Here is a 26,323-nt window from a genome sequence, read left to right as displayed (position 1 = left end):
AAACTATCCACACTCAACCACTGAATGTGGGTTAGTGTGCTGTCTGAACTAACCCAGACTTATTCCCTCTCTCTCTTGTTGAACTCACCATTGGTACCATGAACAACAGAACTGGAGAGATCCTGGATTTATTTGTTCTGCCCAGTTTCCTGCAAATGTGGAGTAGAGGTCCATTGTATTCATTAAGGCTTATTAGCGTTTATATGAAAGCAAACTTCGCATTTATATGTAAACAGCATTAGGGATTTACGGAACAATCTTATATATGTCTACTCAGAAGTAAGTCCCATTGAATTACTCCAGGTAAATGGATTGCAGCCCAAATGCCTTATTTGTTCCCCTAATTCATTACAATATTTTAAGAAACATATGGGAGCAAATCTATGCTACCATATCTTCCTCTTTTGAAGTTAATTCAAAATGACCAAAAGAAAAGAGAATTTAGAAAAGAAAAGTTGTGTTGGTATAAATCAGATACCTTCTTATTAATACAAAAGATAATCAGCCTGCAGGGCCACCCACCCCATTAACGGAGAACACTAAAGGTTCCTTTTCTTTACCATTTATATGGGGAAAGGGCCCCTCAATGCCCCTCCCCACCATGGGATATAGTTTCCCTCCCCCCACTGCAACTTCTAAAATGCTATCTTAATTATTTCAATAGTTCATTCCAATGCTAAGTGATTAATCTTATTGTAGGTTTTGTTTCACCTCTGAACTACCCCTTCTGTTGCCTATTTACGCCCATAAATGTCATAATAACATTTTCCTAATATCATTACTTCCTCTACCAGAGAACAACCTGTGATGAAAATCTGGTTCGCAGGCTTCAGGGACCAAGCAATGATAGCCCAATCTTCAACTTTACAGCTCAGGATGTATCCAAGGTACAACCCTGTTATCCATCCAAGTGTGCCCCCACATGTAAATCTAATCACTAGAATCTGAAAACCTGAAATTCAACTTCTGGCCATTAACTTGGGGTGGAGGTTTACATCATTGTTGACAATTAGTGTTAAGTATTATGAAGACAACTAAAAGTGTTAAAAACTTTGAGGCAAAGCTGTTCTATAAAATATTATATGGTAAAGAAGCTCCACATTCTAGATTCTAGGCTGGGAACTGGATTAGGCCTGCCGGACAGGGGTTTCCAACCCCTGTTCTAAAAGGTCTTTATGCCATTGGTTTGGTGTGTTATGTGTTACCTATTGCTTATTTATTTAGATTCATAAACCATTCTATCATTATCTCTCAATGTAATAAATAATATTTCCACATCTTATTAATCCAATATTGTGAGTCACTATTGACCCCTTTCTACATATGGGAGAACTGAGACTGAGAAACAGTGATTTGCCCCACTGAGTCGATTCACCCTTTACATTTAAACATGGTAGGAAAAGTGTCCACTTACATGGCAAAATAGGATCGTGACACTGAATGATGCATGAACATTTTAAATGCCCAGGTTTCCATGCAATAGACACAGAAGTGATGACTGAGAAAATATTGGGCTCCTGCTTCTATGTGTATAGTGGGATACCCACTAGTTTACACACGTTCTGCAACACATAGAAAGGTTCATCAGACGAGCGTTTTATCACATGCTCGTTACTGCCCACTTACAGATGTGCACACGTCCATTAGACGACATCCGCTTCCTATGCGCTTCCTGCTCCTTCCTCTCATTTTTCCATTACAAAATAAACCCCTTTTAATCTTTTTTTTTTAAAAAAAAAACAAACACCAGAATGTGCCACAATCTCCTGCTGTGTGCAGGAAAAGCAGCACACACAAAAATGGCCTGTAAATGGGCCACGTAGTCTTTGTTTACTTCCTCTTTCCCCTCCAGGCAGAAAGAGGAAATATTGAGGGACAAAAGCAGGGGTGGAGAAGTGACGGTAAGGAAACGCGATTTTCCCCGTGTGATGACAATCATAGCTTGCCATTTGTTCTCCATTAACTTTTTGTACACAAGTTCAAAATGTAAAGAGTGAATCAGCACTGAGTTGATGGGCTGAGCCGGGTTATAGCTACTGGGTTTTGAAGGTCCAGCAATACCTTGGTTCAGACTGGCCTTGGTTTAACTATTTTGAAGGTATCAGAAGACAGTAAGCATACTGTTTGATTTCTTTTGCCAGAAATTATTACCATGGCATAAATTCATTCAGCTGGCACTTATCAGCCGTTCATGCCTTCCTATTTTTAAAAGCATTCTGTAACAACGATCAGAAGCAAGTAACTGAGATGGGAATTTGGCCCATTTTGTATAGCAATTTGCTGAGGCGTGCTTCATGAAAGAGAAAACTAAACAAGGTGAAATTCTATAAGCCTAGGTTTTGCCTGCCAGCTGGTGTAAAATCAGAAAGCAGAACTAAGTTAACCTAATGATCCTGAAGGCGATATGACCCCCATCTAGTGGCTGAACAAAATGCTTCATGAATATACGTATCTCTTGCCATTGTATGAACTTAGGAGTGTGAACTTTTTAAAACTCCACTTAACGGTCAAATGAGATACGATACAAAAGATCTATAATTAAGATCTCCCATAGCATTAAAAAACCAGGTTTGAGGAAGGACTGCAGCACTGGGAAGAGGTGAATTTAACTGTTCCCCATATGCCATTTCCATAAGTAAAATGGCTCTGCAGGGGGAAATGTATAGGTATTATGAAGTACCTGTATGCTTTTCTCCATCATGCAAATAACATTTGTAGGCGGGGGAATGGTTTAATCAGGAAAACGGCATGGGCAAAACGTTGAACACCCTTCCCCCAGTGCCACAGTCTTGCTTGAACTCCAGAGTCCTGCAAATGCTAGTAAGTGTCTTGAAAATGGGAAGTTATGCGCTTCGGATCTAATCCACTCATTTTGTCAGGTTGTGCCCCCAGGCCACTTCACGCCCTCATGCTGCTGATGTCAGAAGTGGCGGAAGAGCAAGTGGGCCCCTTCACTGTGCACCTATATCAGGGTTAAACATCTCCAGATGTTTTGGGATTCAATTCCCACAAGCCCCTGACAACATGGCCAATGGGAGTTAAAGTCTAAAATATCTAGAGATCTACTTTTTGCCAATCCCTGACCTATATCAGAGTTTAATATTCCATATGGAGCTCACACATGCTGGTACCAGTCTTGTGTGATTTCCTTTTTAATTTTTTTAAAGAACCAAATGAATCAAGCATCTTCACCACACCTCCTCCCACTCAGTGGGTCTTCAACATGCATAACTTTGTCTGGATCACACTCTGTATCTCAAATTTCAATAGGGCAGTTTTGGAGTGGAGCCAAAATTTGGCCCTCAACATAAATAAACCTGAACGTACTTCAATTATTTGCTCTTGATATCTTCAGTGGCATTGCTTCTTCCCCCTACCCCCTAATGAGTATTATATTAATAATAGATAAAAAATAAAGTATTTGACAGTAATAGAACTTTTTCACACTGTTCTATTTTGGTATGTGGGGATTGTTGTTTGAGGGTTTTGTGTATATGTGTGTTGCTGTTTTTGTTTGCATTGTACGCCATCTTTAATGTGTTATGGTGGAATTTTCACCCCTTTATGTGTTGACATGAACACCAGTGTTACAATAAAACAAGTGCAATATCTTACATTGCAGACCTATACACCCTTACTTGGGAGTAAGTCTCATTGAACACATTGGAGCTCACTTCTGAGTAGACATGTATAGAATTTCACTATTGGTTATTTTTTAAAAATATATTTGATTTAAGGCCACTGTTTTCAAAGTTGCTGAAGGAAGTGCATTGTCTTCCCTCAGTCCTCCATCTCAAACACTAAGGCCATAGCTAGACCTAAGGTTTATCCCTGGATCGTCCAGGGGTCAAACCTGTTCATCTAGGTGACACACAGGGGATCCAGTGCTCAGGCAGGGGCGAACCCTGGATGATCCCAGGATAAACCTTAGGTCTAGCTGTGGCCTAGGTCTCCTGCCTAGTGGCCATAATCTGCTCCCCCACCCTCACCCTTATTTGGAGACAGAAAAAAGAAAAACCAAGTATAAGAGCAACCATAAGAGCAGCTTCCTTTTATTCAGAACAGAGCCTGCAGGCCTATGTTATTTGTGTGTTGTCTTCGCCCATCCGCACACACACCTCTGGGTTATTGTAGCTGGAGAGAAATCAGGAGCAAATTTCAGGATATCTCAGTTCACTGGTTAGCTTCCAGCCATGGTGAGGGGAGCAGGGGAAGGATATAGGAATGGAATCCTAGGTAGGTAGGATGTAGAAGTGGAATGCATGAGACCAAAAACCATTTAATGAACAGGATGTAGGGCTGGAATGCACAAGACCAAACCCATTTCATCTCACCCCCGATAAAATCATTATCAGGGGTGAGATCAAATGGTAATGTAATGTAATATCTGGATGGACATGCTTCATTTGGAAATGTTCTGTGGCTTGATATTGGGGGCAGCCAATCACTGAAGGTGGAAAAAATATCAAAGCATCTGTTGGGAGCTACTTTGAGTGATTCCTATAAGATAAAAGAATGGCAAAAATGTAATTAATTAAGAAACAAAGAAACTGAGTAAACACACCCCTCTGCTGAGTTATGCAGAAATTGGACGATGGTATGTGGGGCAAGGATGTAAGGAAATCCTGCCCCTCCTCCCCAAGCCCTCCCAAATGAGGCATCTTGGCTGCTGCTATGGGACAGACAAATGGCAGGGCTGCCCCATATCAAAGGAAAGGGACAAGTTTTTCTCCATTAGCGTGGGGGTACACTGCAATCCTTTGCATGTTTTACTCAGAAGTATATCCTATTAAGATCAGTGGGACTTACTCCCAGGTATAGGACTGTAGCCATAGTCTCTATGCATCCTGCTTGCCTGAGGCAGGTCCAAGACAAAGGAAAAGGCCTGGACATTCAGAAGAAGGAGAGGAAGGAGGAGGATTTATCCTCCTCTTGGGTGGGGAAAAGCCCATTCTTTCATATTTGGGCTATTTACACAACACACTAACCCATGTGTTGTCTGAATGCAGTCAGGATGGCCTGTTAACCATGCAGAGTAGCTTATTAACCATGCAGAGTGGCCGATGTTCTCGAACAAGCTACTTTGAAAACCTGTAGTTTGTTGTTGGTTTGTTCAGGGTGGTTAACAAGCCACCCCGGCTGCATTCAGACAACACGATAACCCAGCCTGTTGAAAACATACTGCAATCAGACAACACGATAGTGCGGGTTGCTTTGAACTGTGGGTTGTTTGTTCGACCACTGTGTGAACAGCCCCATTGTAGTGGACAAGGAGCCATCCTGGTGTAGTGGCGATTGCCTTCACTCCCTGATGGAGCCTTCCTCGTTGTAATACTGCCATAAGGCAAACCAGCAGGGGTGGGTGGGATGTTGATAATACATCTGTGCCCATAAAGGGCATAGTAAAGCTTTCCTACCTCACTCAGGCCCCAGGCCAATTATTTTGACGGTTACTTAGCTTTTTATATTTGATGAGGCTCAAAGAATATTAACCTTAACTTAGGGTTGAGATAGTTTGCCATGGTGGGAGCCACTGAAATACCTAGACCTATCTTCCAATATTGTTTTGCAGGAATATAAAATTTCCAACTTCGAGCAGAGGCTGATGAATGAAATAGAGTTTCGCCTGGAACGTACTCCAGTGGATGAATCCGATGATGAAATTGAACATGATGAGATCCCGACGGGCAAGTGCATTGCCCCAATCTTCGACAAGAGACTCAAGCATTTCCGGGTCTTGGAAGGGTATCCTGCTACCTTCACTTGCAAAATTGTTGGAATCCCTGTACCCAAGGTAGGCAGTGCCCCAAATGCAGCAGAAGGGCATGGCTGCTTCCCAACCATTTCCAGTGGATTTGAGCCTAAATTCCTGTGAATGGCACTTGACTCACAGGATGGATGCTCCTGCTGGCAGAAGGCAGGCTGGGCCCAAGCGGTTTTTGCTCCCTGCATCCCCTTAAAATCTTCTTTGGGGTATCCTCTGGAACAGCATGGGAGGTGGTGCTGAGGGCTGCAGGAGTTAGAGGGAACTGACCAAAATCACCTCTCCTTCCCTTTCCACCAGCAAGAGCCTCTGCTGGATCGAAGTCCTTTTTGTGATCAGAAGGAGCCCTTCTGATCATGAAAGGGCAACTCAGGATCTCAAATGTCTAGGGTTTGTAAAGGACCACCAAGGGCATGGTGGTTCAGAAGCCATTACATTTTCTGACTCAGGTTAAAATGGCAAGGCCCATGCTCCTTACAGAAGCCTTGGGCTGCAGGAGAGCTGGTATATGGGCTTTTGCATTTGCCTTTCAAAATTTCCACCATTTTCCATTCCTTTTTGTGCTCTTTAGAAGAACAGGAAGCATGCGAGAGTTTATAGATACTTCCCTTGCTTAATTGTTCATCATGGGATGATAGGGGTACTCCAAGCATATTGGAGCCATTGAACAGGAATGGCCTAGACGTTTTTCTCCTACCCATTTGATGGCTCTATTCTGGTAACTACTCTGAACTCAGGCTTTAAATAAAGCTTAGGGTATTAGGAGGGAATAATCACCAGGCAATAAATTCAAAAAAAGCAGGAAAAGGTGTTTGTTTGTTTATTTATTTATTTATTTACAGTTCCTTCTAATTGTGTAGGCTCTTCTAACAAGTGTCTGGGGAAAGATGCATTCAAAACAGCCCAACAATCTATGTTTTTTCCCCCTTTTTTTCAATGATAACATCATTTCTTCACTACTGGCCCACCTTATTTGAACTGGGGGACGAATCCTAACCCTGTTTTAGTAGGAAATAAATCCTACTGAATTCAACAGGATTTACTCCCATAGAGCCTTAGCCACTGTGCTACACTAAGGCCATAGCTAGATGAGGGTTTATACCGGGGATTGCCCCAAGATCATCCCTGTGTGTCCAAATGATGCACAGGGGATCCCAGGGGCAGGGACAGATGATCCCACCATTTCCCTGAGATTTTACCCTACCCTTCTAACCCGGTTTTTCTGTGGTCCTGGGCTGATCCCAAGACTGCAGTTTGTCCTGGCTCCTTGTGAGTAACCACGAGGAGCCGCGCACGGGGCACAGAGCTCCTCAGGCGCTATGTGCCCATTGGGGGTGGGGTGGGGGGAGCAGGGGGAATTAATTTTGTAAAAACACTCTTACCTTCTGCACATGAGCGCTCATGCGCTCCATCTCCTTTAAAAGAAAAAATGGTGGCTGCGATGTCGCGCGCTGCGTGTAAACCCAGGCGGCAATCTCGCGATCATAAAATCGCAAGATCGCCTCCCTCCGACCCCCCTCGCCTAGCTGAGGCCTAAGTCTTCTTTCATCACTATCATATCAGGTATATTGGTTTAAGGATGGCACGCAGATTTCAAAGAAAAATGAACATTTCAAGATGAGCAGAGAGGGTGACGGGACGTGCTCTTTGCATATTGAAGCTACTACAAATGATGACGATGGGAACTATACATTCATGGCTGCAAATCCACAGGTAAGGGCTCTTTAAAAAGACTTTAAAGATGTCTTTCTTTCCGTCGTGTGCCAGAGATGTACACAAAGGAACATAGTTTTGGGAGGTCCAGTTGACAAGTACTGTTGTTACATACTAGAACATTATTTCAGTCTTAAGTACTGCAAGACACCAGCAGTACTATCGATGAAGAATGAGGCACTCATGAATGATTGATGAATGAATAATGTTATTTCTCTTCTATATTGTTCTGGCAGGGGAGAATCAGCTGCTCTGGTCACTTGATGGTTCAGACTCCGCCACGTGGAAGATTAACAACAGCTAACCAGTCTCACAGGTAAAACAACAACAACCTGGTGTTTGATGTGTAGATAGGTAAGTGTGAATGTACTGGGCAAACTGAAATTGTTGTGAGATCACAAGCAGTACTTAATTTTTAAACCAGCCTTCCCCAAACTGGCACCCTCTCCAAATGGGTGGGACTATGAGTCCCAACATACACTGCAAGCATGACCCATGGTCATGATACCTGGAAACGATGGGAGTTGTATTCCAACACATCTGGCGGGGGCACCATGTTGGGGAAGGCTGTTCTAAACAGAGAGATGCCACGGCTCAAGCTTGCCTGGAGGCCACATTCTCTGACACAGAAACCCCACCGATCAATTTCATCCCACATTTACAGGTGTTTCTGTTGCAGGGGAAGATCCCGTATACCAGAAGGAGATAAGGAACCTGTACAGGAGCGCTTTTTCCGGCCATATTTTCTACAGGCACCTGGGGACATGGTGGCTCACGAAGGGCGTCTTTGTAGACTGGACTGCAAGGTACTAGGGTTAGATGGCTTTCTTTTGCTTGCCCTCTTGCATTAGTATTTGCTCACCTTCCTGAGAAAATGTCCATAAGTTCCGATACACTGCAAGCTGGATTCAGGCTAATCATCTTTTTTTAAATGATCATTTATGATGGAAGGAGTATTTCTCTGTCCCCTAGACAGTGTCTGGGGGGACATAGGATTGTTCAGTTTCCTTGCTCCAAGCTCATAGACACGGTTCTGAGCTGGGAGCAAGGAAACCTCACTCCCCCATCCCACAATAGCCAGCGTGGAGAAAACCATGCCTGCTATCTCTCCATGCTCACAAAATGGAGGGGAGAAAAGGAGGTGTTCTTGGGAGGGGAGGGGAGGGGAGAGGAGGAGACTGGGTTGGCTGCATCACACTGTTTCTTATGGCTGCTTCAGCCTCCTTTCCTCCCTCTCCAAAGTGCCACGGCTAGATGGGCAAAATCACCCATCTAGCAAAAATGCAGAGCAGGCTGGAGTGCAGAGGCAAAGATCGCCTCTGAGCTGCTCTCACTCTGCAAAGGATTCCCATCAGCCTCCAAGTTCGGAGGCTGATGGGAATTGCGATAGGATTGTGCCCTAATAATCATTTAAATTTGGCTTTTGTAGAAAATTCAAGACTACGGCTTGGAGGCGACCAGAAGCCATTAAGGCCATCTCCTCCAAACACGACACATACATCAGCTGAATGTGTATTCATTTTTTCTTCTACGTTCTATCCCACATTGAGCTTATTCACATGTGGCACACATCGGTCAAGGGCAAGTTGTGTTTGAAAATGCCTGAAATCTTTTGAGCAGCTTCTTCATCTTTAACGGAGGAAAGCTTCTGTTATCCCAGCACAGGGGTGGTTAACTTGCGGCCCTCTCTCCAGATGGTTCACCCTACAACTCCCATGATCCGTCACCATTGGCTGTGCTGACTAGGGCTGCTAGGAGTTGTGGCCCTCCAGATGGTTTGGCCTACAAGTTGCCCACCCCTGTTCTAGCTAATCTTTCTACTCTTTCTACTTTCATACCAGTTATTGTTGAAGGATGATAGACTAAAAATGATGTAACAAGCAAGAGAAAGAGAGATAGGACAGTCATTATATCACTTTCTCATCTGTTAGGTGAGTGGGTTACCACCTCCAGACCTCATGTGGCTTCTGAATGGCAAGCCTGTATTACCAGACACCACTCACAAGATGCTGGTCAGAGAGACTGGAGTCCACTCTTTACTTATTGATCCCCTCACACAAAATGACGCTGGGATTTACACTTGCCTTGCCACCAACAAAACGGGACAAAATTCTATCAGCTTGGAGCTTAGTGTTGTAGGTAAGTCTGTTGAAGATGTTTTAACATAGAGGCTACATAATGAATCACCAAATTGTTGTCCCCCAAAAGGACAAGAGGGCCCGTTGCCCAGCGCACTAAGTCCAATAAAGCACACAAGGGTGGATGATCCAACTTAATTTTATTTTCTCGATGTGCTCAGAAAGGGGCGCTTGGCGATCGTTCGCAAGCAAGCACACACACTTCAGCATGTATCACACTTATATAGTCTCCAAATTCAGAAATACATTTACTTTTCTATTGGTTAGCTCTCCCAGTGTAGTTGCATCTCATTGGTTACAGATTGCTCATACAAGTTCCAGGTTTGTAACCCTTTATGTGACTTAAGCAAGTCATGCTTGCACAAGCTGTTTGTTGATTGACCCGTCTGAAGCCTGCTTCAAACGCCATGGAGACCTCTCTGCCTTGCACGTAGCAAGCATAGACAATAGGGTCTTATGATGCACAGGGGACCCTGGGGGCAGGGAGGGATGGTCCCTCCCTTGCTCCAGGATATGGCCTTACACTTTAATCCTGTTTTTTCCAGCGGTTTCTGATGCCAGCAGAGGGAGTTCTTTCATACAGGTTCTTGCATGCTCCCTCTGCTGGAGATTTGGCTGATGGCAGTCTGGAAAAGGGCTTTTTCTGTGATGGAGTATATTTTTGTGAACTCCCGCTACAAAGAAGCCTAGCAAACTCAGTTGTGGTGGGGTTTTGGGGTTGTTGTTTTTAGAAAAGCTGTGAAGGCTTTCCTGTTCTTCTGAACCTATGGAATAAAATGATGTTGCCAACAGAATGTTGTTGTCAAGGGATTAATTTTAATGATCATAATAATATCATCATCATCTATTATACGGTCACAGACCCAATGAGAAACAGTGACAGACATCATTAAGACTATAAAAACACAATAATTAATTCATTATACAGAAGACTGAGAAATTATTAAAACATAAACATGTTTAAAATATCTTAACATAGTTTAAACACCTGAGACAAAAAATAAAATAAAATTGAAAACAACAACTTGAAATAGAAGTTGTAATTACGATGGGGAAATCATCTTATGAGTCCTTTGTACAGAGAAAAGGAACCTAGCCACTGCCTCTAATGTTGGTTTGTTCATCCCTGCCAGGAAGTATTCCAAATACTGCTCAGATGACCTTGATAGGCAAAGGCTATCAATGGCTACTAACCCTGATGGTTGTGTGCTATCTCCACTAGTCGAGGCAATAAGCCTGTGTGCACCAGTTGCTGGGGAACATGAGTGGGAGAGTGCTGTTGCACCATGTCCTGCTTGTTCATCTCTGGCCGATGGCTGGTTGGCCACTAAATGAACAGAGTGCTGGACTAGATAGACCCTTGGTCTGATCCAGCAGGGCATTTCTTATGTTCTTATGTTCCAGGGCATTTCCTCACGATAGACTTCTTGACCCTATTTCATTCCTCCCTGTGGAGGCTGCATTCAAATAAATAAATAAGTAAATGCCCTAACGATTCGACTGCTTCATCACCACAGCCACACAAGCGATCCTCATATGGTGTGTCCTGAAAGTGCCCTACTAATATTGCAGAAGGGAGGCAGTTAAATCTTGCCCTTGAAAAAAATATGGCAGTACTTGGGGATGGTCAAATAGTCCAAATATCTGGCATATCTAGGAAATTCAAAAATAAGACTGAAGTGTAATGAGCAGGATCTACATGCTTTTGACATCGCATATTGACGATCGATGTCGTTAATCCGTTGTTCAATAGATTTTGCTACAGGGTAATCCCGTGTAGAGAGAAAATCCATAGATAAACCTAATAAGCACAGTTTGGCCGTGAAGCCTTTGGACCATGAGCTTGTGAAAACATCCCTTTGCAGCAGATAAAGGTAGCTTTGGGATGGATCAGCATATATAACCTTCTGAGCCTATGGAATAAAATGATGTTGCCAACTGAATGTTGTTGTCAAGTGGTTAATTTTAATGAACTTAATATCACTTGGTTGACATAATTGTACACACCTTTTTTAGAATGTTATATAACCAGCCTTGGAAAACAGGATATACATTTAATAAACAAGTAAAAAAAATTCAATAAGAGTGAGGCCGTATGCATGTTGGGACAGAAAAAAGTCCTGGAACTCCCAGCATTCTTCAACCTAAATCAATAAAGGGCTGCATCAAAAGTTTACCATCCTGAATTCTATTGTTCCCAATGGCAGAATGCAAGTCACCAAGGCCAGATCTACACCAAGCAAGATATTGCACTTTGAAAGTGGTTTGAAAACTGAATATGGAGTGTGTTCTGGGCCCCATCAGTTGTCACTACAGTTATAAACCATTTTAAATGAGTAGTGTAGATCCTGCCCAAATCAGACTGGAAAATCACAGTAGCATTGTCTTCCCTCTTTTCCAGAAAAGGAAGTTAAAAAGGCTCCAGTGATACTGGAGAAGTTACAGAATTGCGGGGTCCCAGAAGGACATCCAGTCCGACTAGAATGCCGAGTGATTGGAATGCCACCCCCGATCTTTTATTGGAAGAAGGACAATGAAACCATCCCACCCAACAGAGAAAGGATGAGGTAGGCATAAGCATTTCAAAAATGGGATTATACATTCCCCTTTACACACCTAAGAATCTACAGGTTCTGGCACAGAAAGGTTCATTTTGTTTGGAATTAGACCTAAGGAACATTGGGATTATATCATGTACATGAAGTTCATATTTTCTAAGAAGTCCGTTTTTATCCATGAGGGCTGGGGGCTATGAGGAATCATGGCTCTGTTCGTACCTTTGCTGTGTAAGAAAACTACCCTGTGAAGGGAATTCTGCAGCAGAAGCCCACATGCGAGTAAATTGCTTCATATGCATGCACTGGGAAACCACACTTGGCTGTGGGTTTTGGTATGTGTAGATGTGGTAAATGCAGGGAAAGAGAAAAAAAATCCTTGTCAGAAAATATTTCTGTATATAGCAATGCCAAAATCAGTGGAGCCATGGGACATGTCATTTCCAAGGTGCCTGGCTTTTATTCTAAAGATTTGGGTGTTCTGCAGTGGTGTAGTGGAGTCAAAGTTCACAGGGATGCAACGTCAGCACTTTTTTATTAGCAGGGATGTTGATGTCATCTGCAACTTCCCTCAGACTTTCCTGTTCCCCTTGAGCTTAGTTCCAATCCTCTCAGTAGCTGGGGACAAATGAATTTTCCCAGCAATAATATATTGTTCCCTATTATAATGTCAAAGTATGGCATGGTCTCAAAGTATTTTGGGGCGATTTGGGCAATAAAGAGCCATTTACAAAAGACCTGTGCCTGATGGAGATGAAAACTGCTAGAACTGGGCCAGATCTACAACAAGCAGGGTATAACACTTTGAAAACCGTTTGAAAGCTGTATATGAAGTGTGTCCTGGGTCCCAACAGCTGTCAATACCGTTATAAACCGTTTTAATGCATTAGTGTAGATCCTGCCCTGGTTTTTGATATGGGTCAACACAACTGCTTTGGACTTTCCTTGATGGTGCGGTTATGGGGATTGTCATGCTGAGCTCCTGCACTTCAATTTTGCCACTACACCACTGGTGTCCTGGGAAAATTAATTTCCTAAGTTAACTGCTAATGGACCAGGGAGAACGGGACAGGTGCCTGGATTACAAGACAAGCCAAAGAAGATGTTTAAGAGAAATGGGGCTCAATTCATAATGCTGACTGGTAGCACCCCTGCAAGACGTCTTTCTCATCCCTATCTGGAGTTGCCGTGGGCCCTTCTGCATGCAAAGCATGTCTTCTACCACTGGGCTATGGCTCTTCTTCCCCTACCCCCCACAAACATTTTTTTTTTTGTGAGTTTCTTGTATGTTTATAATTTAACACAAGCCTCCGTTATGTCAAACCGAATTGCAAATTACAGTGAGAATCTTTGGGGTGTTTGTTTTTAGTATGCATCAAGATGCTACAGGGTATGTTTGCCTTCTGATTCAGCCTTCTAAAAAAGTGGATGCTGGTTGGTACACTTTGTCTGCCAAAAATGAAGCTGGCATTGTCTCCTGCACTGCTAGACTTGACATATATGGTAAGTGGTGATGATTTACATGATAAAATAACAGAACTGATGAACTTGACCAATGCCAACACTAGTCTGTAGCCTCTTCCCATCATGACTTACACTACCTCCATTAGGAAGCTTTCTTGAATCAGACCATTTTCTTCTTCTTCAGAGGTCTCTTGCATGATTGACATAGTCAGTGGGTTGTCCTGTTCTGGCTGAGCTGAAACCCTTGTGGTGCTGCTGGACAGGGTCTATGCAGGATCAATCTGGAACAGAGGGTGACTAGTAGTAACTGGGCCATGGGTCTGGGAGATAGCATCAGTAACTCCAGAGAAGCCCAAAGCCCAACCAAGTCCTTCTATTCCCAATTCTTTATATGGAGTCATGTGGGGCCAGATGAAAATGGGGGAAATGAAGCTGTCCCGAGACTCTTTGCCAACTGATATGGCTGAGATGCATAGTCCTAGAGCTGTGTTCCCAGGATTCTTTTGAAGTTCTGCAAAGGATGATGGGGCAAAACTTTCTGATTGCACATGGCCACATTCAATCCAAGAGTCATGTACACTGTCTCCTGTGTTATTGTAAGGCAGCGTTTCCCAGCGTGGTTCCCACCAGATGTTTTGGATAGCAACTCCCAGCAGCCCAAGCCAGCATGGAATGCTGGAAGTTGTAGTCCAAAACATCTGGAGGGCACCAAGTTGGAGAAAGGTACTGTAAGGTATTAATAGGGCTTATCCCTCAGATTGCAAGCAGTTTCATTGTTGTTACAAAAAATATCACCGTCTCAGATGATCACTTGGATCGCTGGAGCAGGTGGGCAGTCTTAAGGGAGAAGGGTGTGGAGCTGGAGGCAATGCACTAATGATCAATTAGACTCTGTAGGAAGTTATTTAACTAGATCAGGGGTGGGGGACCATATGGCCTGTGGTACCTGTTGATCTGGCTCATAGCCTCCCCTCCTTGCCCCCCCTGGGGCAATTAAGCATAGGGGGGAAAGGTCCTATTTGCATGCATAGGATCTTGTTTTCTAAGCCTAATTGCTGTGAGAGGGGGAGAATTTTGGGAGAGGTGGTTAACGGGAGGGGATCTACACTACTGCTTTAAAGCGCTTTATAACAGTTTTGAGAACTGTTTGGGCCCAGGACACACTGCATATACAGTTTTCAAAATGTTTTCAAAGTGCTTTAAAGCGCTTTAAAAGCAGTAGTGTAGATTCCCCCCCCCATCTGTGTGCTGTGCAGCAGTTCCCCCATACAGCAAAAATCCACACACACAGCAATTAAAAGGTCTTATTTTCATGAATGGGACCTTTTTCTTTAAGCCTAATTGATGTGCAGGGGGCAATTTCGGGTGCTGGTGGTGGTAAATGGGGTGGGTATGGTTAATGCTTCCTGCACACTGCCACCCCTCTGGAAATCCCCCCCCAAACAGCTAATTGCTGCATGGGTGGCGATATCTGAAAGGGGCGCCATCCCTTAGATAGTGTGAACAGTTCATGAGTACACTGAGCTAAAACTAATTTTATAGATTGGTCTGTGGCCGCACAATAAACAATAGAAAACACACACACACACATCTAACTTTATCCCAGGCAGGGATGGCATGTTCACATTAGCTGTTAGGTTCCATTTAATGAAGTAGGGGTAGACATTTCCACAGTCTTTAGAATATGATTGAAAAGAGCTGTTTGAGAATTCTGTTCTGTATTCATGTGTTTTTGTTGCCCCAGCCCAGTGGCATCAACAGATCCCTCAGCCAATAAAGATTCGCCCTGGTGGCACCCGGTATGCAAACCTCACGGGGCAAGGACTCGACATTTTTTCTGCCTTCTCTACTGTTGAGAATCCAGTGAGGTTTTCATCATCATCCCAGCCTGTGGTAGAAAGTGAAGAACTTTAAAAACCCAACAACCTCTGGTTCCAGTCCTACCTGCAAAAAAATGAATAAATACTAGAACTGTGAAAAAGAATGGAAGGTACAAGTCGGGAGACTCAAGGTTTACAAGCAACTTGTATTTGTCGAGTAACTGTAAAGTTGCAGAAATTCCTATGAGTAACTATGGGGTCGTTGTGATATACAATACACTGCAGTCAGTTCAGGGCTGTGTTATTCCCCACCACCACCACCAGTGTTATGAAGAAAGGCAGCCTAGCTTTCAGCTGTTAAGAGAAAAAGCTGCACTACTTCTTACTGCTTCAATTGAAAAGCTACTGTACCTTGAACAAACAATGGTGAGGATCTTGGATGTCCAGCTGAAAGGTGCCACCAGACACATCTGAGAGGGTGAACCACATGACTTTGAATATAAAAGGTGGCTGACAGTCACAAAGCACAAGCAAAAAGCAAAAACAAAAAATACTGAGTGATCAGTTTAATAGGAGTACATATCGATAAGAGATCTGGCAAACTCAAAACTAGAAAGACATCGCATTTCAAATAGAAGCCGCTATATACAGTAGAACTTTTTAAAAACAATTGTGTGAGTTTATATTCCATGAATCATGTACCCGTGGTGTACTGAATCATACTGTGAGACATCGTAGCATATATTTTGGACACATGCAATTAATCACTTTCCTGGGAGTAAACTCCATTGAACTCAGTGGGACTTGCTTCTGAGTAGGCATGGATAGGATTGTGCTGCTTCTATTTTACAAAACACATATAATATAGACACCATAACTACCATTGCTATATACATTTTGAAGTGTGCTTTTTTTCCATTTTAGAATTCGCTATTTTGAACCAAACGATGGCATACAGATTATTTTTATTTCATGGGCTTGAAGATATGAATTCCTTTCTCATCCTGAGGCTTTGATGATTGTATATATAGTATATATAATATACAGTGCTCAAAATGAGAAGGGATGCCATCCCACTTCTTTTCAAACATATAAAAGTGGGACCTATAGCTATCCCACTTTTTCAGGCTGACATAACTGAGTCTGGTCTCACCCTTTTTCTCCCACTTTGAAACCATCCCACTTCTTTCACAATGATCCCTCTTTGGCCTTAGCTAGACCTACCTGAAAGTCCGGGGGAGAGGAGGGGAGACCTCGCATTGTGATTAACGCAAGATCTCACCCTCGTTTAAACGTAAGGCGCGATGACCTCAGGAAGAGAGGCGTCGCGCCCGCCATTTTTAAAAAAAATCTTAAAGGGAGAGGAGCGCACGAATGGTCGTGCGCAAAGGTAAGTGTTTTTTTATTTAATTTCATTTACTCGCTCCCCCCACCCTACCCCTGATGGGCGCAGGGCTCCTGAGGAGCGCTGCACCCTATGCGAATAATCATGCGGAGCCGGGTAAACCCACAGAAATGGGCCACACTCTCTGCGGTCTCGGGCTCAGCCTGAGACTGCGGAAAATGCAGGCCCAAAGTGTAGGGCTGTATCCCGGGGCAAGGGAGAGATGATCCTTCCCTGATCCCGGGATCCCCTGTGTGTCATGTGGATGCACAGGGACGATCCCAGGGCTCGCCCCACGATATAGCCTGGTCTAGCTAAGGCCTTTCTTTTTCTCCCACTTTGGACACTGATAATATCTGTGTGTATGTGTGTGTGTGAGAGAGAGTTTATACATGCATGGGTAGTCTCCAACACTACCACTCCACTTAGGCAGTTGATGTAGTGCTAGTGTAAGCAAGCTTTAGCATTACACCAATAGCATAATCTGACGTGATGGGTTTTCTGTAGAAACCTGTAGCACCAGCTTATGTCATTGGTGTAGCGCTAGAGGTCACTTACACTACCACTATATCAACTGCGTAAATGGAACATTTGATACTTATATACACACAGAGAAGAAAAATACTTGTGCACTAAACGAAGAGGAACTATAGCCTGGTCCAATCAAACCTATTTCAGTTTCAGTTTGGATACTGATAGAACTCCCACTGTTTGAAACGGATAATTCTGTATTCATATACCGAGGACAAAGCTTTAGCACTTGGGTAAAAAGCAAGGGAATTTTATTAGCAAGTGGTAAAATAAATACATGCAAAAGGTATTTTGGTGGAAAGGTCTTTGATAATACATCTGATTGACCAGCTTTACTGCATTTCTGTTTTATTAAATATTCTAAACAAAGTTTCCATTAAGGCTAGGAATATATATTAGCATTTAGTACCTGTTTAAACTATTGCTGTGACTCTGATTTCACTGCTAGAGGATTAGTCTGTTGCCATCAGGTCTACCAATGACCTTCATAATATTGCTGGATTATTAGCAGTGAATGGTCACTTGGCTGTATAATCTACATGAAGCCTCAACCCTCCCAATGAATATGATAAAGTTCTAATCCAAAAACAGGAGCTTTTTTTTTTTTTGCTTTTGCTTTTGCACTAGCGGTAAGCCTCTCTCAGTTCACTAGCACTAATTACAGCTTTCATCAGAATGACTGAAGGGTAAGACTGCTGATGATCCAATGATTCCACATTGTCCGAATATTAGTGTTTGGGAGTTCCTTTGGGTGAGAGGAGAAAGGAGATTTATACATGCATGGGTAGTCTCCAACACTACCACTCCACTTAGGCAGTTGATGTAGTGCTAGTGTAAGCGAGCTTTAGCGTTACACCAATAGCGTAATCTGACGTGATGGGTTTTCTGTAGAAACCTGTAGCACCATCTTATGTCATTGGTGTAGCGCTAGAGGTCACTTACACTACCACTATATCAACTGAGTAAATGGAACATTTGATGCACACAGAGAAGAAAAATACTTGTGCACTAAACGGGAAGGCTTTTTAGGAGGAGTAAGTTTTAAAGGGTGAATTCAAATAAAGGGCAGTTGATTCATCAATGCAAGATGAGTTTCCTGATGGCTCTTTATACAGGGAACAGAATAAAACTACACTTAGTAGAACTCCATCATTACTAGATAGCAGAGGGTTTCATTCTGATCTCAACAAGACAGGATTACACTGGAAAGCAATAACATTTAAGACCAACTTCTCTGCTTTATATATGAGGCAAGAATCTGGACTCTGCTAATGAACTATCAACATGAGTTCAAGTTTTTTGCCTACTCTTTAGCAAAAAACCAGTTGTTTTTAAAGGGGGAGTTCTGCCAAGGAGCACAGAACATAATGGGATGGACTAGAAAGTTCTTCCAAGCTTTGAGTCATAGATTAAAATCTTTCTCAGAATATGTATATGGAATTAATAATCACGTTTGACTGTCCACATAAAGATTGATAGCATCTGCTTAAATATTAAATGGAAATGATGTCATTGTATCCTTGTTGCTATGAATGATTTTGTAAGGAAAGGTGTGTAACACATCATTTTGTCACTGCAGGCGTGGATAAGTTACAGTGAACGTCCAAAATTTGGTGAAAGTTGACATTCACATATAAAAGCTCCAGACAAAATTTGGGTATTTTTGAAAACTCAGATATACATCAATAAACATTAATACATTATCATCATTCACTCAATGGTTTATGTCAGAAAATTGCAGGAAAAAAATAGAGTTGCCACTATTCTTATGTGAATGTTAATATGGAGCAAATTTTGGACATTTACTGTAATGCTGATTAATTTAAGTTGCAATCCCATACTTACTTACCAAGAAGTACGTCCCATTGTAATGGATCTTACTTCTGAGTAAATGTCTATAGGAATGCACTGTTAAATCCAATTTATTTCAGTGGAATTCAGTCATGACTGCCTGGTGCTGGATTGTGCTCAATATATACACAACAGCCCTGAATTATGTGTAGTATCAATTGAGCAGATAACTGTATATGAAAAAAGGCCTTTGTTGTCACTGATACTGCTGAAAACACAACAGATTCGCTGCCAGAGTTTTCTTCTTGCACAAGATTGTCTGACTTTTCTTTTTCCTTTATTTCATCAAATGGAACTTAAACTGACTTTGCACTATAAACAAATCCTTTTGTCTTATGCAGCAAAAAAAAACCATTCCTGCAAAACTCCAAAAGGACAGAATTTCCATATTAACAAAATGAATTTGTTACCTTTTATGTCCTCAGTCAAGACTTAATAGGAGTCAATAAGGACGTTAAGCAAATATTTAGTTCAATGAAATATAATAAATTTTAAATCAAATGCCAGTTGAGTTTGTCCACTGATAGAACAGCTTCTGCCCACAAAACAAATGCCCCCTCCCCCCTGTTGCTATCTGTGTCCCTCCCCAAAACTGTTCCTGAGAATTGGGGAACCCTCCAGAGCAGATTTGGGGGATGGGGGAGAGCTGCAGAGGGAAGGAGAGGATGGGAAATGTTCATTGCACCAGCATAAGTCTGCTTGTGCAACCTTGAATGTAGTCCAACGGGATTCTATTGCAATTTCCAAAGACATGGGGTCATAGCATCTGCCCCTGCCTGGTTTGGGGGGATTCCCCCCTGCACCACAGCTCACCCCCAATTAACAGTGTCCTCTCACCCTCTTGTGTGACATTTGCAGGGAAGTGGTGGGGGCTGCTGTAGGAGGAGGGGTATGGAAGTCTGCTTTCACCAGCCAAGTTGTGCATGCTTAAATCTAGATCCATCCCATATATTCATCAGTTTATTTAAGCTTCTTTTCTGAGGTTGCTAATGTGATAAAGACTTTGAGCAATCCGGAAGACACCAAAAAGCAGAATATTGGGTATGAGATCACTAGGAAGCCCGGAACTTGGTCTTCATGTGCTTTGAGACAATTTAATATAATCAACCCAAATCTTAGATTGTTTGTTCCAGCAAAAGCATGCTATGGGTGGTACTTACTGCTGTAGCAGCTTAGCACCAAAAACACATCATTATGGATGTCATGCCGAAATGTTAATGAAGGCTTTGAAGATAGAGTAACCAGCGCACATATAACATAGAGCCAACCCCAGTGATTCTCATACGTTGACAATACATGAATATAGCAAATGATAGGAGCACAGATATCCTCATATTTCAGAACTGAAAATGTTTTTTATTATTATTATTATTATTATTTAAATTTTATCCACTGACCAAGGCCTGCTTCAAAATATTTTCGACACTGTTGCTTTGAATCAGAGAAATGCAATGTGTAAAAAAAAATCATGGATATTTTTTTTTGTAAACTATACTAACAATGCCAGCAGGATCAAAACACAATTCTCTGAGAAGTGATAACTCATACCCTCTATAAATGGTAACAGAGTTAATATAGAAAGGAAAAGCTAATGAAATGTATCTGTTAAATGAAATACTTCACGTCAATGGCCTTATATTCTACCAATATGAAATTATTTTTCCATTAAAATGGGTTTTTATCCCATTGAAATATGAAGGTATATAAACTTCAGTAGAAAGTGGGAGGGAATGAACAGTGCAATTTTAAAGTACATTTTAAATGCATATAAAGGAAAATGCCAGACTGTTCAGCAAATGTATTTTCCCTCATCAATTAAATAAATGCTTCAGAGTTGCCTTGTGTGAGTATCTCTTTGACTGTGTCCTCAAGGAACTGATAACAAGAGTATTTCAGAGCTAAAGGCTGCTGCAGGTTTGGGCAACATCCAAGTTGACACTAGTGATAACGTAAATTATGTTGCACTAGTGTAAGCGTAGCACAATGCCAATAGCTCCAGCTAGCACAACAGGCTATCAATGGCTATTAGCCCTGATGGTTGTGTGCTATCTCCAGTATCCGAGGCAGTAAGCCTGTGTGCACCAGTTGCTGAGGAACATGGGTGGGAGGGTGCTGTTGTACCATGTCCTGCTTTGTTGGTCCCTGGTCCACAGCTGGTTGGCCACTGTATGAACAGAGTGCTGGACTAAATGGACCCTTGGTCTGATCCAGCAGGGCTCTTCTTATGTTCTTATATTTCCCCAGAAAACCCGTCACGCCAGCTAACACTGTTGGAATTGCTCTAGAAATTGCTTGCAATTAAGTGCAACGTAACTGACAGTGCTAGTGTCAATTTCGATACTGCCCCTTGTCTTTAGCACCTGGCAAATGACTGGAAATTCCAGGTGAGGGATTTGTGTAGGATGTGGGACAAAGTATTTTTGCCCTTACCCAGCAAGGGAGACCAATGCACAGAAATAGGCTTCTGTCCCTGTACCTGACTGCACCCGAATCTTCTTGCTGTATCAGAAACCACATATGAGATCAGGCACACATCTGAGTGTGAGGCATCCAATACAATCTCCACCTGCAAAGTAGTGTGAGGGTGGGGATCTATATCCCCCTTGGTTTCTTGCCTTATCACGCAGCCCCCTAGAAAAAGAAGGGGCTGAACCAAGATCCAGAAAGAATGTAACAGTGAGTGAATATTATTAGCTACACTTCTATTAGCAGGAATCAGGACTTGTGAATAACAGCAATGAATGATGCTGTTATTCACAAGCGAAGGCCACTCTCTAAAGCCTGATTTACAACCTTCATTGCGCTAAGGTTTTGGCATGATCCAGCCAACATTAAACACTTAACATTAATAGGAGAGATTACAACTAATGGAACTGGAAAGTGTTTCACTCTGGTTGCCCGTTGCTTTTAATGTCGTTGGGTTGTCCAATTGCTTGTGAGAAATATGATTTTTAATATCCTGCTTGTTTGTTCATTTATTTTGGTACTAGTGATGCAGCATGACGCATGAATCATACATGATTTCATTTTTTGAAGCCAAACAGGTTTCCACACACCGGTCTACCACCAGCACAAAGAGGACCAGCATGGGGCTGGGGAAGGGGGGCACATCCAACTTTGAGATTTGCACATGAGGTGCTCCTGCTCCACACACACTCCACAAAGCCTGACAGCACCAATCACCTCTTATGTGGGAGGGAGAAACAGGTGCTGTATTGATTGTCTTCCAGGCTCCCATCTACCAAATGGCTGATCACTGCAGCCTTCTGGGTGCGGGATGGTCCATCAGTGCAGCAGCAGGCATATGCCCTTCTGTATTTATGATTCCTTCTTTTGGGGAAAACACTGACCAGATCAGTAGGGCCACAAAATGTGTGATATAATCAAATAAAATACCTTTACAATCCAAGCCAAAGTGCCTTTGAGTTCTTTAGTGTTTTGACCGAACCCGGAGTGGATTCACCAACCCACTGACGTCGAAACCACCAGCCTCCACAGCCTGTGGCCTCATGTCAACATACTAGTGTAAACAGGATCAAATCATAGCGTTGAAAGGGATCTGAGCAGTCATCTAGTCCAACCCCCTGGACAATGCAGGATGGAGCTACAACATAGCTGATAGATAGCACGGCTGCTCAGGTTTTCCCAAAATACCTCCAGTGAAGAGATCTCACCACTTCCTGCAGCGATCTTTTCAACTTCGAACAGGCTTTATCATTAGGAGGTTTCTTCTAACGTTTAGGTTGAAAACTCCTTTTCTGCAATTTCCACCCACTGGTTCTAGCCCTGTATGTCAGTCTTTTAATTGTCCAGGACTTTTGGATACCCCTTCAGCTATATACACAGGGCTCTAACATCTTTAGTCTATGATGTGAACTAGCATCCCAAATCTGACACCCCACTGTTCTAGGAGCAATGCATTGTAACCACATAAGAAGGTGGGTCTCCTATCACATGGTCGTCCCCCCGCCAAACTAAGGACACAATCCTATGCATGTTTAGATAGAAAAAGTCCTACAACTCCCAGCATTCCCCAGCCAGAATGCTGGGAGTTGTAGGGCTTTTTTCTGTCTAAACATGCATAGGATTGCGCCTTAAGAAATGTTAAATTGAATTATCACTTACTGGCATATTATGAGAAATGATACAGACACCTGACTTTTTTTCCTCATCACTCCAATGGAGTAAATTAGATCAAGAAGGGTGTGATTTTAGATTGGGAAAATGCAGGAAGAGTTAAAGGCCTCCAGCCTCTGTTGTACTTCCCAGATCAAATTAGCGGGGGGGGGGGCAGCTGCATTTCATAAAACAAAAACAACCGGAGATCATTCACAGGCCTCCCAGTGTAATGTGTAGTTTGGCCCACTTGCAGAACAATCTTCTGATCTAAATCTCCCATACAAAACTTCCTTATAAATACATTGCAACTGTGATCCCAACTAGTTGAGTTCTCTGTTAAATGGTGAATCAGGCCCTGGTCCACTACATAACAATATTGGCATTTTATATGGTTCCCATAACCCACTGACATCTATGAATTTGCCTTGTGTGAGTATAAAAATGTAATAAATAAATAATATGAATTTGGTTAAAAGCAGGTATCTATCTACCTCTATGGTTTTGAAATTCTTTATTTTCACCACCACTTTAAGCCTTTTCCATCTCTCTTTTAATTGCTTTAGCCTATTTCTGACAATGCAGAGAGAGAGAGAGAGAGTGAGTGAGAGATGATTTGGACATTTTCCAGAACTTTGGTCAGGCAGGGATACATACCTAAGACATCCCACTAGCAAAGAGCCATAGAACTGCTTTTCTTGCTGGGCCAGTGTTAAAGCACCAGCCAAGGAATATGCACCATTTATTTTGAGGTTATGTAAAAGGGAAATAAAGAAAGAGCCCCTCATTATACAAGGGCTCTTTCTTTAGCTTTCACTCAATTCAAGCTTGTCATATGCCTAGATTTTATGATATAATAAATCAGAGCGTGAAAGAGGTTAAAGGGTTGCTTATCATGAGGCGTGTGATGCAGGAAAACTGTCCCTTGATTATAAGGCCTGAGAAATAAAAACAGACTTAATAAGCAAATGTGTGGTGGTAGTAGTGGCAGCGTGTGTGTGTGTTATATTTATAATCCACAATCTAAAGGATGTCGTCCCAGCAATAGCTTTAGTGGGGGCATATTTAACTCCCACTATAGAATACCCACTACTTTTAAAAAGTGAGAACATTTGTATGAGAAAAAACATGTTTATTCATAATTTACAAAATTTCTTATGGCTTCAGGGAAACAGAACAACGTAAACAAACAAAAACCAGATTTGTCATAAGTTACAAACTCTCTATTTTCATGCAACTATTTTATCATTATGTCACCTGAACTAATCTGATTTTACAGATAGAGCAGAGAATGTATAGACATTCTAAACACACTATTTGAAATTAGCTCTATTCCGAGCATACATCAGAGAAACTGTGAGTTGTAGACAAGTTAAAGCTACACAATTTGGTCTGGAAGAACCCGTTATGGCAAACTTACAAAGTTTAAGGAAGTTACTTCTCTGAGGACTAATCAATATAATCTCTGCTTTCTATTTTATGATATACTATTAACCAGGAAACAAAAATGCATCCTCAAAGTAGGGATTAATGAAAGAATGGGATTATATTTACTCCTGTTATAACTTCAGAAAATTTAAAGTACAGCCTCTTTACCAATTTGGCATGTCCAGTTGACTTTGATGCATCAGAGTAAAACACTTGGGGTTGGAGCCAGGATCTGCTTTCCAGTGATGGAGCTGCCATGGGGAAGAACGGGCAAGGAAGTCCGTTTCTGGCAGCCCAGTTGCACACACCTAAATCTGGATCCAGCCCTGGTGTAACATGTGAGCCAGATCACTGATGAAAGAAGATGTCCAAAATGTCAGGACCCAACACAAAGTATATCATGGGCATTTCATGAGTCATAAGTGGGGGTGGGGGTGTTCGTAAGTGTGATCATCTGCATCAATAGATAGCATTTGAAAAAGTTCCAAAGCGAGTTGTTCAAAGGAGATCAGCACATGACAGGGAAAGAGCAAGAATACAACAACTGAAGATTACCTGATCCAGCTGCTGAGTTCTTGTTCTCAATTGTTTTAAAAAAATCTGCTTGTGCACGTTCGCATGGTCAATTTAGTAGCGGTCCGGCTGGAAGCTGAAAATCCCCTGCGGATGATAAGGGTCCACCTCAGCAGCCACTTTCTGTCCCGCGTAAGCGTGGCAGCTCTCCTGGTGAAAATGCTCACAGTGGAAATCAATCCAGTCCTTCTCAGCGCTGTACCTCTCGGCTTCGGCGAGAATCCTCGTCAGTGCCATAATGTAACTCAGGGCCATCTGAAGGGTCTCATATTTGGAGAGCTTTTTGTCTTGCCCCCACTGGGGGACCACTTTGCGTAAGCGGTCAAAGGCAGTGTTGAGACCCTGCATTCTTCTCCTCTCCCGGGCATTTGCAGCCAGCCTGCGCTTGGCGGCCCCCTCCAGGCGTTCAGAGCCACACTTCGCTTCGCAGACGGTTCCGCTTCTGTACTGGATGTCTGCTTCCGAGCCGGAATCCATGCTGTTATTCAGTTTGCAGGGTTTCATGGGAGATGCAAATAATGAAAGAAAAATGCACCCAAGAAATGTGTTGGCAGATAGAAAGGCTTTTACAGTATTTTTTTTAAAAGAAAGGGGAGTGGAAACAGCGTCACTCAGAGTTCATGAAGACAGGCTTCTTTGGGAAAAGAGCATCTTCCAAAATCGCAAAACAGCTATGAAGTTTGAAATGGCCCCTCGAATCTCAAACCGGAGACTGAAATCACAATTCATGGGATGTGTTCATTCGTCATTTCTTTCTGTCTGGCAAAGAGGCAGGGAAGCAAGCGTCATCTCCGCTCTCAAAAGTTCGGATTGCAAACGGACCCCAGGCACAAAAATTGTTTTTGAAATGGAGAGTCTCTATAATCCAAATGAGTTTCAGCAGATAGCGAACATAACTTTAAACAATCTCTTACAATGGACTGTTAATTAATGCTGGGTAGAGAGGGAAGAAAATCCCAGTAGTCTTCCCTTCAGTACACAGGCCC

The 26,323-nt window shown here is 42.5% G+C and overlaps 3 protein-coding genes across 5 annotated transcripts in view; 2 read left to right on the top strand and 1 right to left on the bottom strand.

Annotated features, from left to right (window-relative positions):
* MYPN (myopalladin) overlaps positions 1–15,550 on the top strand; it is a 102,573-nt gene extending 87,023 nt beyond the window's left edge. For 2 of the 3 annotated variants that reach the window (XM_063133057.1, XM_063133056.1), the window contains exons 13-21: positions 795–887; positions 5,573–5,794; positions 7,328–7,477; positions 7,714–7,793; positions 8,157–8,283; positions 9,409–9,616; positions 12,017–12,182; positions 13,540–13,673; positions 15,379–15,550. In XM_063133057.1, coding sequence (XP_062989127.1) covers positions 795–887; positions 5,573–5,794; positions 7,328–7,477; positions 7,714–7,793; positions 8,157–8,283; positions 9,409–9,616; positions 12,017–12,182; positions 13,540–13,673; positions 15,379–15,548 — 1,350 coding nt within the window. In that variant the 3' untranslated portion in view covers positions 15,549–15,550. The remainder of the gene's footprint in view (positions 1–794; positions 888–5,572; positions 5,795–7,327; positions 7,478–7,713; positions 7,794–8,156; positions 8,284–9,408; positions 9,617–12,016; positions 12,183–13,539; positions 13,674–15,378) is intronic. The other variant, XM_063133059.1, reaches the window with a different exon arrangement.
* Positions 1–25,742, top strand: part of LOC134403036 (cytochrome c oxidase subunit 5B, mitochondrial-like) — a 176,181-nt gene extending 150,439 nt beyond the window's left edge. The window contains exon 5 of the mRNA XM_063133064.1: positions 25,729–25,742. The gene's annotated coding sequence lies outside the window, so the exon portion shown is untranslated. The remainder of the gene's footprint in view (positions 1–25,728) is intronic.
* ATOH7 (atonal bHLH transcription factor 7) lies at positions 25,391–25,861 on the bottom strand. Its single transcript, XM_063133062.1, has one exon. It carries the CDS (start codon positions 25,839–25,841, stop codon positions 25,392–25,394), a length of 450 nt encoding a protein of 149 aa, XP_062989132.1. The 5' UTR covers positions 25,842–25,861; the 3' UTR covers position 25,391.
* Between the last annotated feature and the right edge of the window lie 462 nt (positions 25,862–26,323).

Source organism: Elgaria multicarinata, chromosome 8 (assembly GCF_023053635.1).
Source record: "Elgaria multicarinata webbii isolate HBS135686 ecotype San Diego chromosome 8, rElgMul1.1.pri, whole genome shotgun sequence".
NCBI lineage: Eukaryota > Metazoa > Chordata > Lepidosauria > Squamata > Anguidae > Elgaria > Elgaria multicarinata.
The sequence above is the reverse complement of the archived record's forward strand: the minus strand, read 5'-3'. Positions and strand labels throughout refer to the sequence as shown.